This window comes from Sesamum indicum, linkage group LG2 (genome assembly GCF_000512975.1).
Source record: "Sesamum indicum cultivar Zhongzhi No. 13 linkage group LG2, S_indicum_v1.0, whole genome shotgun sequence".
NCBI classification, from domain to species: domain Eukaryota; kingdom Viridiplantae; phylum Streptophyta; class Magnoliopsida; order Lamiales; family Pedaliaceae; genus Sesamum; species Sesamum indicum.
In genome coordinates this window covers 14,298,822-14,313,378 of record NC_026146.1, presented here as the reverse complement: position 1 = coordinate 14,313,378, position 14,557 = coordinate 14,298,822, and the positions used below count along the sequence as shown (strand labels likewise).

The following is a 14,557-nucleotide window of genomic DNA, read 5'->3' as shown; positions in this document are numbered from 1 at the left end:
CTCTCTTTTTTTATTAAATATTTTTGGGTTTTTTCTCCTGTGAGAAATGGGACATTCATAAATATTCACGTTTTTCCGACCAATCATTTGTTGATTTTTAAAGCAAACGGGTGATTCTTGACTTGTTCCTAGCTAGAATCAGCTGTTGAATAACGTGGCAATGCAACTTTTTTACCCAAATTTAATTTGGTCAAATAAAATACAGTTGTTTTGTAATGGATTATTTTTTTTTTTTGAATTGTATACGTTAATTATCCAACAAGTATATTTCACTTATTATATAATAGATTCAGGTTCTGGCTATTACAGAATAAGTGTATTACACTTGTTATATAATTAGTTCAAATTCTACTAAATTTAAATAACTGTGTATTTTTGAGTTTTGGGGAATGAATTAATTGAAGAAGAAAATATCAGTTTTGCATTAACTGAGACAGGTGCATGAACCCAACAAAGTTGTTTAGGTTGTTGAGAAACGATTGACAAAAGGTTGTAGTAAAGTTCAAAATCTTGGAGTTGTTAACCACTGAGTTTGGTCAATAATTGTCTATTTCCTTTTCATTGCGATGCTGGACACAATTCTACTAGTACTAATTTCTTGTCTCTTTTATTTAAGATTTCATCTTTCAGACAGCAATTTCTTTGTTTTTTCTTTGAATCTTGAACTCCTAAAACCGTCTGATTTCATCTTGTGAAAATACTTTTGAGAGATTTCGTTGGAAAATGCAAGTCAAATGTGTTAGGACTTGGAGTGGTTGATTGCAAAGTTCGAAGCGTCGAGTCGAAAGATTGACTTGACATTTCACTTTGAAAACAAAATATTTCAGACATAATTTTTGCTTTCTGAAAATGGGTTTTCAGACAAACTATAGAAATTAAGACAGTAACTTTGAAAACAGCAAAAATAAACATATTTTCCAACGGAAAATAAGGTAGTACGTGCGGTTTGACTGGTAAATTCTTTGTGGGTTTTGGTAGCCCATTTAATGCACCAGTTGGGTACTACTGTTTACCAATTTTGAAACAGTGTAATAGGGCAGCTGGGGCTTAGAAGCAATCCTTTTTTGGGATAATTTTATGGTGACATCCCCTCCTATGTCCCTTTCTTACATTAGGTGTTTTTGGGACTGTAAATGGATCGGATCTTGGAGCCAAATCATGGCCGACCCTATTTAGATATTACGCATTTTGTCGGAGCCGGATTCGGATTATCTTATATGTATAGGACCTGTTTATATTTAGGTATAAGTCTAGATTGTGCTATTTATTCAATTGTGTAAATCATTTTCTTTTCATAATATCGGTTCAATCAGAATCCTACAAGCCCGGGACAAGCCTTGTTTGGGTTTGATATAAAATCAAATCACATGTGGTCTGATTGAGAAATTCAGGCAGAAGTAGACCTTTTCTTACTATTAAAACTTTTTCATCCATCACTCAATCTAATCAAGTAAACAACTTATAATTTTTATTGATTTATCAAATTCTACAATAAATTCATTCGAGTCTTATCAATCATTTATTCAAACCACGAAAGTAAACGAGCTCATAAAGTTTGAATCATGTCGTATTAGCAAAGGGATAATTTTGTGTTTTCATATTCTTGGCTTGTAAATTGTTTCTATATAATTATGGCAAGTATTTATGCGAAAATAAATACAAAAGGACCATTGCACTTAATGTTGCACGGACTAATTCCTCTGATTGGCTTGATAGTCATGACAACGTAATACCTTGACTTGGTAGTTTAGATCAAGATTCATGGTCTTTATCTTTTCAACAACACGTTATCTTTTTGTGTAACTTTTGACTTTTTAAGTCTTTATTATTACAATATCATTGGAAGACTTTTCTTGCTTGTTGCCTTCTTAAGCATCCTATGCCTCATACATAGAGGTTTTTTGTGGATAAACCTTTCCAAAATCATGTTTGCAGGACCCATTCTTGCTCATCTCATGACTGTAATTACCAGTGTTTGTTGTGATTGGTCGCTCGTGTGACTCAGATTGTTTGCAAGATCCAATAACTCACTCTCTCTCTCTCTCTCTCTCACACACACACACACACACACATACTTCGATGTTGTCCATGTGAATTTGTACCCATATAAGTTGTAAATTATTGAATTAACACATAATGATGGTGTAATATGTGATCTAACAATTGATAACTTGTATGTGTACAAATTTACCTGGACGACATCTCCTTGAAGAGTGCAAAGGGTTATATCTTAACATGTAGATGGGTGTTTTTTCATGTGCCATTGCAGGAGGAAGATCAAGAATACAAGTTTGGGAACTCGGAGGTTGAGCAGCACTCTGCCAGTGAAGCAGATGGTTGTGAATTGTCTTTGTCTTTGTCTCTGCATCATCACCCTTCATTCCAGAGAAGTAATGTGTCTTCTACCAGTGAGATTAGTGAAGCAATTTCTTCATACACTAGGTCTAATTCTTCCCAAGAATTGCATGAACTTAACCTAGACCTGTCTATTGCTCTCTGTGGTGCTTGATTTATTCTGAATGAGAAACTTGTTTTTTTCCCTGGAAATTGAAGGGCCCTTGTTCGCAATCCAATTCACTTATGCATTGCAGAATTCATTCCGTGTTTGTCTCCAAAAGCAACGAAAAGGGCCATTACTAGAAATGGTCTCCACAAGAGAATCAATCTATATAAAATTCTTCTTATAGACAAGTACAAAGCTGATGAAGTTATCCATTCTTTGGTCAAAACAACATTCTATAAAACACCTATTTTGGGAGAGAGCCCCCAGAAAAAAAAGACTGCCAAAAGGAGTATCACAGCAATAACAGGTACATGTATTTACACTGAGAAAAGAGAGTTAATATACAACATGGGAAGAGTACATGGTCAGGTTCCTAACCTCTTGGTACCGCATTCTGAGCAGAACTTCGAGGTTTCCCTCAGGTAAGGAACTCCGCATTCATCACAGAACTTTGCTGGACTTGTTGGCTGAAATAGTAATAAGAACGTTGCGATGTTAAAACTGCAAGTAATGAAGAAACAAACATGATGTCGACAAAGATGATTCCGCCACAATCTCTAGGCAAGTTCCTTTTTTATAATCTTCCCCGGAATCAAGAATATGCTGGATGCTCTAATTGAGCCATAACTGATAGAATTAAACCTAGTGATGGGCTTTTTTATTTTTTCATCAAGCATCATCAATAATTAGAAACTAATAAACAAGAACTCAAGGGCTGAAGTTGGTGCTCGATGACACTCTGTTGATGATAGCCAATATTTGAGACCTCATGCAACAGAAGAGAAACCACAATTAAAACTAGATGGATGTTAAAGAAATGAATACTTCTGCCCTACAATGTCGAATTGAGGAAAGCACAAGAGATTAGGCGTCATGGAAAGAAAAGACAAACACTGCACCAAGACAAAATTGGCAAGTTGGCGGTTGAAAATCAAACCAACTTACATTGTCTGGTTTTGAGTTTTCCTAATCCAAGTGCGGACCAACTGGACAGTTAATATGTATCTACACATGCATCAGTCTTATGATTGACTTGGTAACTTAGGAAGCTTGAGTCAATGTTTTGATGCTACAAAGGAGTTCATTATCTTTTCAACTTTTCCTTCTTTTCAAGATCAAATTTCAGAAGTGGGAATATGTGGTTCACAGTTGGGTGTCAAAATAATTTTATTTGGGTCTTCAGGAAATGAATAAAATATGAATAGTGAAAGCAAACTTAAACAATCCCAACAAAATTTGAACAAAAAAGGTGCAATTTAAATGCAGAATTTTACCATGAAAATGGACTGGCATTTATCACACGCGTAGAAAATGTGAGAAATGGTAGATGTTCCCACAGCCAAGAAAGACAAAAAGTCGAAAACCAAAAAAGAAAAAAAACCATCCCATGCATTACCAGCAACAAGAAGACGAAGCTGATATCACCCCTAGAAGAATCAAAATAAAGAAACTACAGTAACTGAAATAGATAATTATGCAGAAAAATGGATAGATGCCATAATAAACTAAGGGCATCATGTTCATCAGATCCTTTTTCTGCAGTAACAATGTCAAAGGCAGATACAGAAATCAGCAAACTTCCGTGAAAGCCAACAAGAGAGCGCATGATCATCAATTGAACATGATTAGTGTACCAGAAACAATTCAGTTATGCATAAATGAATTTCAAGGATGATATAATTCTCATTAATTCATCCATAAAATAAGCAGCAAGTATTAGTGAACTGTTTAATATCAAACAAAGGAAGAACTTAAAAATTCCACAATGTGAAGCCTCCATTAGCTCACAAGGTACTAACCAATATATTATCTATTCTAATGTGCTAAAAGGTTTATTTCATTTTTTGATTGCCCAAAAATATCCTTATAATTATGTTAATTTAAAGGATTTACATATTAATATGATTATTATCTAAAACTTATTTTTGATAACATCTTGAATTAAAAAAGTATTAATTGAAAATATTGAACTTAGGCAACCTTGGAATAAAGTATTAAAAAGTTTCATTGAATTGTTTAAATTCAACTCTAGAATTACTAAATTCATGGAATTAATTTTCTAAGTATATCTCTAGGTAATATCTGATCCAAACCTAAATATTTTATCTATATTGCCTATATATTATTGATTATATATAAAACATTTATATACACTGTCGCAATATGAGCATCACATAATATTTTATATTTTTAACTTTTTCTAAAAGACAAAAATATCTCTAAACAAGAAGTTGTTGAAATATCAAATCGATATACCATTAGTTATTTTATATAAATTCTATAAATTCTATAAATTTAAGATTGGAAAAAAGAGAATAAAATACTTACATAGATCTTATTTTATATAAATTCTATTTTACATCTAATGAAAGAAAAAAATAATAAAAAGAAATAACAGAGACTAAGAGTGTGCAATTGCATTCATGTGGCATTAAGTACAATCTAAGTAAAAGAGCACTACAAAAGATAATTACGATTCCACAATGTATAATTTATTAAGTACAACAATATTTATGTTGAATAAAATTTCATACTAATTAATAACTTAAATGTTATTCCCATGATAAATTATTAATATATAGAAAAAAATCAGCTTATAAATTCAAAGTTTTGAATAACTGATTTATATTTCATACACACGTATATAGTATGTTCATATACTATGATGCACTTATAGTGCTTAATTTTTTAAAGTAAACTTTTGAAATATACTTAAAGAATAGAAGATATAGAATTATTAGTTAAGAAAACACAATAAATTGTAACAAAGTTAAATGATTGAAATATCAAAATAGAAAAAATTGAAAACTATTAAAATTCACAACAAAAATAGTCTATAAAAATCCTCAAAAAGTATACAACCGATTATTTATAATTAAAATTGAACTAATAAATAAAAAATAAACATTTTTTCAAGAATTTATAATAATTTACATAGTTTAATCAATGTAATATATATGAACAATTAAGATAAAATTTAAAAGTCAAAGATCCTCTTTGATTATCTTCAATCACAAAAAGCATTGCGTCTCTATTTTCATACATCACATTATCAAATTTTATTGCAATTAGTAAAATTTTCGATCACAACAAATATCGATTAAAAAAAAGAAAGATATTATTATGAATGTTCTCATGTCAAAGTAGTAGAATTTTTTTTTATAAAAATCCAGTTACTAAACACATGTTCAAATACAATACTAGAGAAATTAGAAGGTGAAAATTGGGTGTACATTTTATTTAGGCTTTGTTTTCTTTAGCATTCTTAGTAAAATTTATTTTAATTCTTAAGTCAATCTTATCGTACGGAAACGTTAACTCAAAAACTCCAACTTTAGTTACTCTCTTCATTCTCATTTTACTAAATCACAAGATATTTTGTGAGCATAAAATTTGAATATTATTTTACCAATATTTTTCAAAAGCACTATTATTTACTTTATCAAAACTATATTGATCTTATCCATTCAAATGGTACAATAAAAACAAGTGTTGCTTGTCTCCAATTAAATATATTGATCCCATAACTTATAGAAGTGTATTCCATAAAAGTAATAAAAATAAATAAAAGTAAGAATGATGAAGTAAATATGTAAATGAGAAATTATTTTAGGAAAAAAATGGAATGAACAAAAATTACGCACTAAAAGCCAAATTCACTTTTAGAGGATTATGACATATTTTCATCATATGTTTTATGTTACTTAATTTTTTCTTTTTTCTGAAGAAAAAATTTCCTACATAAGATATTATTAAAGTATCAAATTTTCAAAACACACTTAATTATTGTAGTCAGCATTTAACACTTCTAAAAATTTGGACCGGAAAAAGAATAAACATAGGCAAAAAAATAATTAAAGTTATAAATTTTGTTTTACTTGCATTAAAGAAAATCGAAAAACATAACAATTTAATTGACGAACAAACGATTGTTCTCTAATTTAGAATGTTAAAAGTTTTTAAAATATTTTATATAAAAATATGAAAGTTTTTTTATGCAAGATTTTAGATCAATATAAAAGTTGAGAGAAGTTTTAAGAAAGTTTTATATATAGAAGCTTTATAGTATTTAAAAATATTTTTTGAAGAGTTTTTGAGAGATTCTTATACCATCAAGATTGATCTTCATAGTCCACTTGAGGAGGCCAAATGTATAAATATTGGATAGGAGTACATCTTTAATAATTAATTTTTGCTATCAACAATTTCAGGCAAAATTTTCTCATAATTTTTTGTTCCTTATTTGTTCATTTTCTTTCTTCAAATCTACTTATTGTTTACTATTATGGTATGAGTCTCAAAGCACCTCTCTATGCATGAACTACCCCAACTAAGGCCTTTATGGTTCTTAGACTCAATTGCATTTTCGAAATTAGTTGAAACAAAACACATGAGGAAACGAAATATTGATAAAACCATACTAATACGTTAGTGATTGTAAAGCTCAATTTCAAAGGAAGGGAAGTGGGGAAAAGATGAAAAAGAACAACAAACCCACCATCACATGCAGACGCCCTCCAACATGACCAAGAGATTGTAGACAAGCTATATGTTGGGCGATGGCAGAGGGTTGCTGGTTGTGAGGAATTTCAGGGATTTGAGGTGGAGGAACACACTGTTGATTGTGCATAAAGTGAGTTGCATGTGGACTTTGATTGATATGATGATGACCCTGATGTATCGGATGGAACTGAGGCTGATGTGCCAGTGTTTGCATATGTTGTTTTGGTGGAGTCTGCTCAGTATTCTGTGGATTCAAGTAGGTAACTCTAAGATAGTAGTAGCAAAGAAGTAAACCAAAAATCTATCAAACAATTCTTTAGAAAAAGTAAGATATGTACAACAAGACAAATATTTTTGTTGCCAAATCCATCAAATTCAAAATGCATTTAGATCTTATTAAGAATATAGACATAACAAAAGTGATATGTCAAATAATTAAGCAATTATGGGCCGGAATATTTTGTCATCGTGTACATTCAAAAGGTCTAACCACAACTATTCCATTAAAATAGGTCTAAGACTCCAAATTAATTTATTTGGAACATTCATACGCACTAAAACTATAAGTATGTACATCACAACAAAACCAACTAGAGCAATTCAAACTCTACATCAGAATAACATAATGAGAGTCAGAAACTTGTCCAAGCTAAGTAACATGATAAGAAAACTCAAGAACACGACACAATCAGTGAATTGAGCTTAGCCACTTGCTCACCGCATGGCCTTGTAAACAATAATTCTGCACATGTGGAGCGGTTAATTGAAGTTACTGCCCCAGTATTTATATAGTTCTTTCTAATAAGTTCTCTCAGTGGGAAGAAGTCTTTCATTCACAATATCAAAGTCAAGATAATCAACCAAGAACTTGCAAACTAAATAACACTCGCAGACCACATTGCCCGTTATTTGGCAGTCGTTTGTAAACTTCTGGATCATTTATATGACATAGATAGATGACCACATGCACACATCAGAATGTGAAGTCAAAATTAACATGTGATCTTAAGCACTTATCTGCTGCAGAAACCAAGTAGCTAAAACTAACTCATAATGTCTAAACAAAAATTTTAGTTTTCATTCTCTCCAGCCAAACCAAGCCTAAATACATATTAGATTTTTCCAGCTATTTTTTAGGCATATAGAGATAGATTGTTTTCATTCTTAATTGCTTGTCGAAGCATGCATGACAGCATGAGTGCATTTCTAACTATGTGCTGCTATGGCTATCTATTTAACCAGATAGAAATTATTGCTATTTACCTAATATAAAAAAGAAGAAGGAAAAGCCTTGGGTAAAAAGAGATACCAACTACCAAGGTGTTCATGCACACTAGAAAGTAATAAATAAACATAAACCTCCAAACATGCAGTCATAACATGATCAAAGGAGACCAAATAAAACTCAAAATCAATTATTAAGTTAATAACAAGATTGTCAAAACCCTAACATAACAAATGATCCCATAAATTATAGGAAAAATTAACCATTAGGTTCTGTGTAAGATATACCTATGTGTCAATTATCCATCTAAGGATCTTAGTTTATTTTCCAATTCGATAATAGATACTTCTCTTCTCCTATTATGATTTTTGCTATATCCAAAAGGAATTCTAATTGGAATAGTCTTCTTCAGCATCTTCAAGAGCTGCTGTTGAAGTATACTTAATAACAATGGAAAATAATAAAGCACATTATTGATGTCCTTGAATTTGATACCAACTTATAGTCATTAAATGGTTATTTCGGCTATTGGGCATTTAAACATTCTTCAGCTAGAATAAATTAATCACAATCAAACTCTTTCACAAGAAGCAAATTGATAAAGCACATACATCAAACTCTATTCACTTGTAAAAAGAATGTATTCAGTTGCCAACAAAAAGAATATCTCACTTCATTTGGTGGGCGATAGCCTTGAGAAGTAGCCATTGAAGACGAATTTTCTGGACTAGGGAATGCCTGAAAAGTATGTCAGGAGTTTAATTAGATTGACCTTTAGAAGTGAGACTGAAAACCAGCACTGCAGCTAAAAAATCTTAGAAACTTACAGGCAAACCAGGTATGTTAGAAATGGAGTTTGATATAACCCGCCTATACTTGTGTCTTGGAGCATAAAACTTGTAGTCTCTTGCAGAAACAGCAACTTCACTCCGTCCGGTCAATCTTTTAAACCTATTGGTGATACGCATACGTGGGTTAAGAAAGGTTGTCATAAAACTCATATGCAATATTAGATATAGCCTTCAGCATCGAGATATTAGGCTGTGCTATGGATTACTGCAAACAATAAAATCAATTCAAAGAGCTACTTCTACAATATTTCAGGAAACATTTTAATGGAAACAGATGCCCAAGTTAAATTGCCAACAACATGAAATCAACGTAAACACATGCACACCACTGTTATTGCAAAAATCATATCATGTTTTGTATAGCTTTGTAGAAAATTCTTACAGTACTATAAAGTTGTGCCTCCATTTCAAACTAAAAGTCGTTGTTTATGTTCAAGATATTGAATAATAATTTCTCTACAGTGGAACCCGAAGTTGTTAATTCTCTTTGTAAATTACCCCAATAATCAATTGCTATAGCATAAAACTACAAGAAAATTCTTCAGAAATCGTCAATCTTCTCTTGGTTCAGTCGTTTCCCTCCTATTCCCCACTGCAAGTGACTTTTCTCCTTTGTTAAGATGACAATGTTATGCAGTCAGGCTGCAGATTGTTCAAAGTATGACAATACTATAGTTCTTATTTGATTTTGAAAAAAATTTAGAATAAGAATATTAATATGTACATTTGCTAAAGATAATCTTTCATTGTTTTTTGAGTGCGCTTATTTTTCTAACTTTTTTGGAATGGATTGCCAGACCACAATATGTATCTAGATAGTTTTGAATCTTCTGAATTATTTCACCATTTAACTGATTACATTTTAAAGCGAAAATTTTACTATAGTACCACACATAGATGTTAGAAGTTTAAACAAAATTTCTCATAATCTTAATATTTAATTTTATGACCATTATTGAACTAAACTACAAGACCATATAGAAAATTCCAGAGAGACATTAAATGGTTGAAGTATTTGTAGAAGTACAGATAGGTCAAAAATGATGCAATTAAGAGTATGAAAGGGTTAAAGTGAGAGTTTATCAGTGTAATAGGATACGCAGAATTTACCCTTGCTTTTATCATAATATAAATGTTATGAAGCATAAACGAAATGGAAATAAAAGGTCTCCAGTCTCTCTAACTCAATTATAGTAATTATATCCAAAAATTTATATTATGATAAAAGTAAGGGTAAATTCACTGATACAATCTCACTTTAATGAAATGGAAATAAAAGGTCTTGAGACTCTCTAACTTAATTATAGTAATAATATCCAATAAAAAAATTCTCCACTAACTTTGAGTTAACTAATTGATATTACTCACCTAGAACACTCTATGTCATTAAATGGAATCTTAACGAGAAAAAAATATTAATCGCCAGTTAAATGTTGACAAACCAATATCCCTAGCTTACCTATGTTTTCAAACTGATGGTCAATCAGCTTGACAACGAATGGGTCAGCGAAAGAATTATAATTGGCCAATAAAAGAGAGAGTTAACATATTTATCACAAAAAATTATGAGGACCAATTTTTTCAACTAAAGAAAGATGCTATCACAACTAATTGATGTCCAAGAGCTTCCAACATACCACTCAGCATCATCTATACCAATTTTTGTTGGTTTTTCAATGATAGCTAAGCCATTTACCACCACAAAACGAACACGCTTCTCCTCCTGTATCACTAACTCAGGGAACCTTGATCTTGTTTCAAAAGAAGTTGCTAGCTCCCGTCTCTTAAATGTGCAAGGACCTACATGTAGAATATCAACATGAGATATTTGTGAGAAGATCGATGGCATATTATTTCTCTGTCTTCAAAGAGATAGTCGGCCAATCTCAGATCTAAAAGATTGAAAGAACGTCTAGAGGCAGTGATAGCCATATGTCATAGATCCCATATTTGTGTCAGTCAGGTAGATGTTGTAACTCTGCATCATTCTTTTTCCTTTTCTGAGAGAGCAGATGGAGGAAGTAGAGAAAACTGAAGGTGGGAAAATACTATCAACACGTTTAAGACAAAAAAATATTCCTTAAAGAACAGGTAATAGATTCTACAGACGAACAAATGGAATAAGCTCGTTACTGCAACATTTAGATGTGCCCATAGAACTTCAATGTTCTAATAGTCTGTATCCAGAGAAAGCAAAAAATGATACCTTTCCTCGGAAATTTCTTCGCAAGCTTTCTATACAATCCACCAGCTGCTTCAAGGGCCACACCAATAGTCTTTTCACGCATGCCACTCATTGACGATAATCTCATGTTAACTTCATTAACTAATGTTTCATACATGTTAGCTACATACATTAAGGGCAAAGCATAGCGTGAATCGCCTTCATATCGGATCTCTCTGGACTTCCTCTTGCTTATGTTATCTTGGGAGGATGGTTGTACAATGTAATCAGTCTCATAATCTGACATTTCAATCACATGTGGCTCGATAAAATGATCCACAATGATGTCCAAAAATCTTGCCCTAGCTGTTTCAATTGGCGAAACATCTGGTGTAGAGGCATTGAGTCAGGTTGCATTAGACGATCTCAAACTACAGTCAAATACCAACAATTACTAACTACAGGATGATTATATCTCACCATCAATTGTCAAAATAGAGTATGGACCGCTCGAAGACCCATTGTTTTCAAGACTGCTCCTGTCATCCTCCACACCCATGCTGTGAAGTGGTAAAGAGCTCTGGTAAGACTCATGCATGCAGTCCTAAGAATTTAAAACACGAAGTTGAGAATTTCAAATGGCTACACGAAAACATGGACCAACGCAGTTTTAAGGGAGAACAATTTCAGACAGAGAACCTCAAAGATGTTTTAAGATTGTGAATAATACAGTGCGTCAGAACATGCTGCAGAGAAATACTTCGCCGAAATATTGTTTGTATTAATAGATTTTCTGTTAATAATGGGCCACAAATATCTAGGAGAGCAAATTTTTATGCATAAGTCTTAGAAACTCCAAAATTTCAAATCTGTTTTGACAAAAGAAAAAGATTAGTAGTGGCGGTAGTGGTAGAAGAAAGAGAGCTTATACAATTGATTTGAATCACATACTATGTGATCGTTGCAATTGATTTGAATCACATACTACGTGATCGTTGATGGGTTAATATATTAAGACTAACAGAATAAGATACCAATAAATAAGAATATCTGGCAAACAACATCTTTCATTACATTATCAGCCGTAAGAAGGAAAGGCTGTAATCATATCAACACCTTAACATGCTCAACACAATCCACAAATACGGTCCCAAGTTCAAAATTTTAATACCAAGCAGAAGTCCTTCCGGGTTGAATTAAAGATTATACTCTTTTATTAGCTTCAAGAAACATAAACAAAACTCTAAGAAAGGCATAGAATTGATTGCAAATGCAAATTACCATACAATCAATTCATGATCAAAGCACAAGATTTTAGGAACATAAATTGTTAAAGCTCCAATTGTTTCTATCCAAATTTGCTGCTTTACAAACTTCAAACACACTAAGCACAAGTACAAAGCACAAGAATCCAGCAATCTCATACTAACACTGACGACAGCAGAGGACCTATCGTCGTTATCGTCGGTGACGTCATCCGCGGCGGGGTCAGTGACGTCGTCGCCGGAATTGAGGTCGTGCAAGGAAGTCCCTATGTACGAATTGGCGGCGGCGGATGTCAAATTGTAGTGCTCCACCGGAACTCTGCTCCCCATTACCAGCAGCTAAAACCCTAGCAGAATCAACCGCAAGGGAGGAGCACCTAAAGAGAGGGAATTTGAAGAGCGAAAGTTTAACGGCTATACAGACTTACAACTGTGTGTCTGTGTGTGTGGGAAGGGGTTTTGAGGGTTCCGAAGCGCAGTCCGAACCTACCACCGTTCATATCCTTACCAGCTCCCAAACCGGTAGGTAAGAATTGGGGGCAAAGTATATATTTCCATAAATTACAACATGCACCCACAAATTTATTATAATTATAAATATTTTCTCATTATCTAAAAAATTATGAATACCCTTCTAACACTAACGAGTATCTAATAAATACCTTCTTATAATAACCCAATATAGAAAAGTATTTGTTACAAGACCGTTAATTTTAAGATTATTTGTAATTTTCAAACGACGAGGGTGTATGTATAATTAAGGTAAATTTTAAAAAAAAATATATTGTAATTTACCCTTTATTCTTCATCCCCCAAATTTTAAAATAAATTTTGAAGTAGTCCCTATTTTTTTAATTACATCTAATATAGTCCTTTTTATGAATTTTCAACACCAATTTTCAGCCAAAATGTGTAAATTTATTAAAATATTTTATTTTATTAAAATAATAGGTAATCAAATAAATAATAATAACAATATGATTAAAATTATAAATTATAACTTGAATTAATTATATTTATACTTTTTGAACTCAGTGTTGTTACACAAATCATTCGTCTCTTTTTCAACCACACTTACCAATCATTTCTGCAAAAAGAAAAAAGGGTATAAAATGTAAATTGTCTATAATTGTGGTCTCTATTTAAATATGTATGGATCCTTATCAAAAACTTTGCTTTAAAACCACAATTATTATTTTAACCCTTTTATTTAATATCCTAATGTAGTAGCATCCCAACATACTAGCTAGGTTTCTTTATTAGAGTAAAATATTATAATTAGACACAAATGAATTTAATATTTCACCCCTCAATTTATATAATAATAATAAAGCAAACCGGACAAGCTTTAAATTGGTGAAATTATCATTATTATTATGTTTTTAACACAACCAACCAAAATATTAAATTACATAATTAATTAATTAATTTACAAGTTCGTGGAATAATGAGTTGTCATCGCGTGTGTATATGTATATATATATTTTTAAAATAAATAAATTACAGATAGTTCATGAAATTAATGGCTGTCTAACAGATACCTTCTGGTCGTGGCCGATTGTAAGGGGTATTTGTTAGATTACCGTTAATTTTAGGTGATTATTTATAATTTTTCAAATAACAATGTTGTATTTATAATTACGATAAATTTCATGAGAGCCGTTGTATTTTACCCTTAAATTAATTTTAAATATACATTTTAAGATAAAATAATGAATTAGTGGAAATTGATAAAATAAATACTCATAAATACAAAATTGTTAAAAGAGTTAATTGGTTAAAAGAGGCGAATATAATTTGAATAAAAGTATGTAGAATGACATTTTTGTTGATGAACATTTTAACAATTAAGATGATTATTAATTTTTTTAAGAGTTTCAACCTAATAAATAGTATAGATATTTCAAAAAGACCTCTAAATTTGGTGAGAAAAATACCCCAAATCATTCTCCCTCAATCTCAATTTCATTGTTCTTATTTTTGAAACCTTCAAAATAATATCCAATTTTCTATGGTAGAAAAAAATATTTTCTTTTTTTTAGGGAA

The 14,557-nt window shown here is 31.5% G+C and overlaps 2 protein-coding genes across 4 annotated transcripts in view; one reads left to right on the top strand and one right to left on the bottom strand.

Annotated features, from left to right (window-relative positions):
* Positions 1-4,015, top strand: part of LOC105156150 (putative Myb family transcription factor At1g14600) — a 5,981-nt gene extending 1,966 nt beyond the window's left edge. The window contains exon 6 of one of the 2 annotated variants that reach the window (XM_011072206.2): positions 2,270-4,015. In XM_011072206.2, coding sequence (XP_011070508.1) covers positions 2,270-2,509 — 240 coding nt within the window. In that variant the 3' untranslated portion in view covers positions 2,510-4,015. Of the gene's footprint in view, positions 1-1,935 lie in introns of both variants that reach the window. The other variant, XM_020692006.1, reaches the window with a different exon arrangement.
* LOC105156149 (uncharacterized protein At2g02148) lies at positions 2,696-13,023 on the bottom strand. Of its 2 annotated transcripts, none has more exons than XM_011072204.2 (8): positions 12,677-13,023; positions 11,727-11,850; positions 11,289-11,633; positions 10,720-10,882; positions 9,059-9,182; positions 8,904-8,969; positions 7,002-7,250; positions 2,696-2,970 (listed from the first exon to the last, which is right to left on the bottom strand). In XM_011072204.2, the coding sequence occupies exons 1-8, from the start codon at positions 12,839-12,841 to the stop codon at positions 2,869-2,871; spliced, it is 1,338 nt and encodes a 445-aa protein (XP_011070506.1). In that variant the 5' UTR covers positions 12,842-13,023; the 3' UTR covers positions 2,696-2,868. The 2 variants fall into 2 exon arrangements, with proteins under 2 accessions (XP_011070506.1, XP_011070507.1); XM_011072205.2 differs by having other exon boundaries at positions 11,727-11,806.

Bases quoted from the DNA above. Each gene is read 5' to 3' on its own strand.
- LOC105156149 (XM_011072204.2), bottom strand. From the start codon at position 12,841: ATGGGGAGCAGAGTTCCGGTGGAGCACTACAATTTGACATCCGCCGCC. The intron at 11,634-11,726 runs GTGAGATATAAT...CCTCTACACCAG, and splicing joins CTCTATTTTGACAATTGATG to ATGTTTCGCCAATTGAAACA. The intron at 10,883-11,288 runs GTATCATTTTTT...TTCTACATGTAG, and splicing joins GAAGAAATTTCCGAGGAAAG to GTCCTTGCACATTTAAGAGA.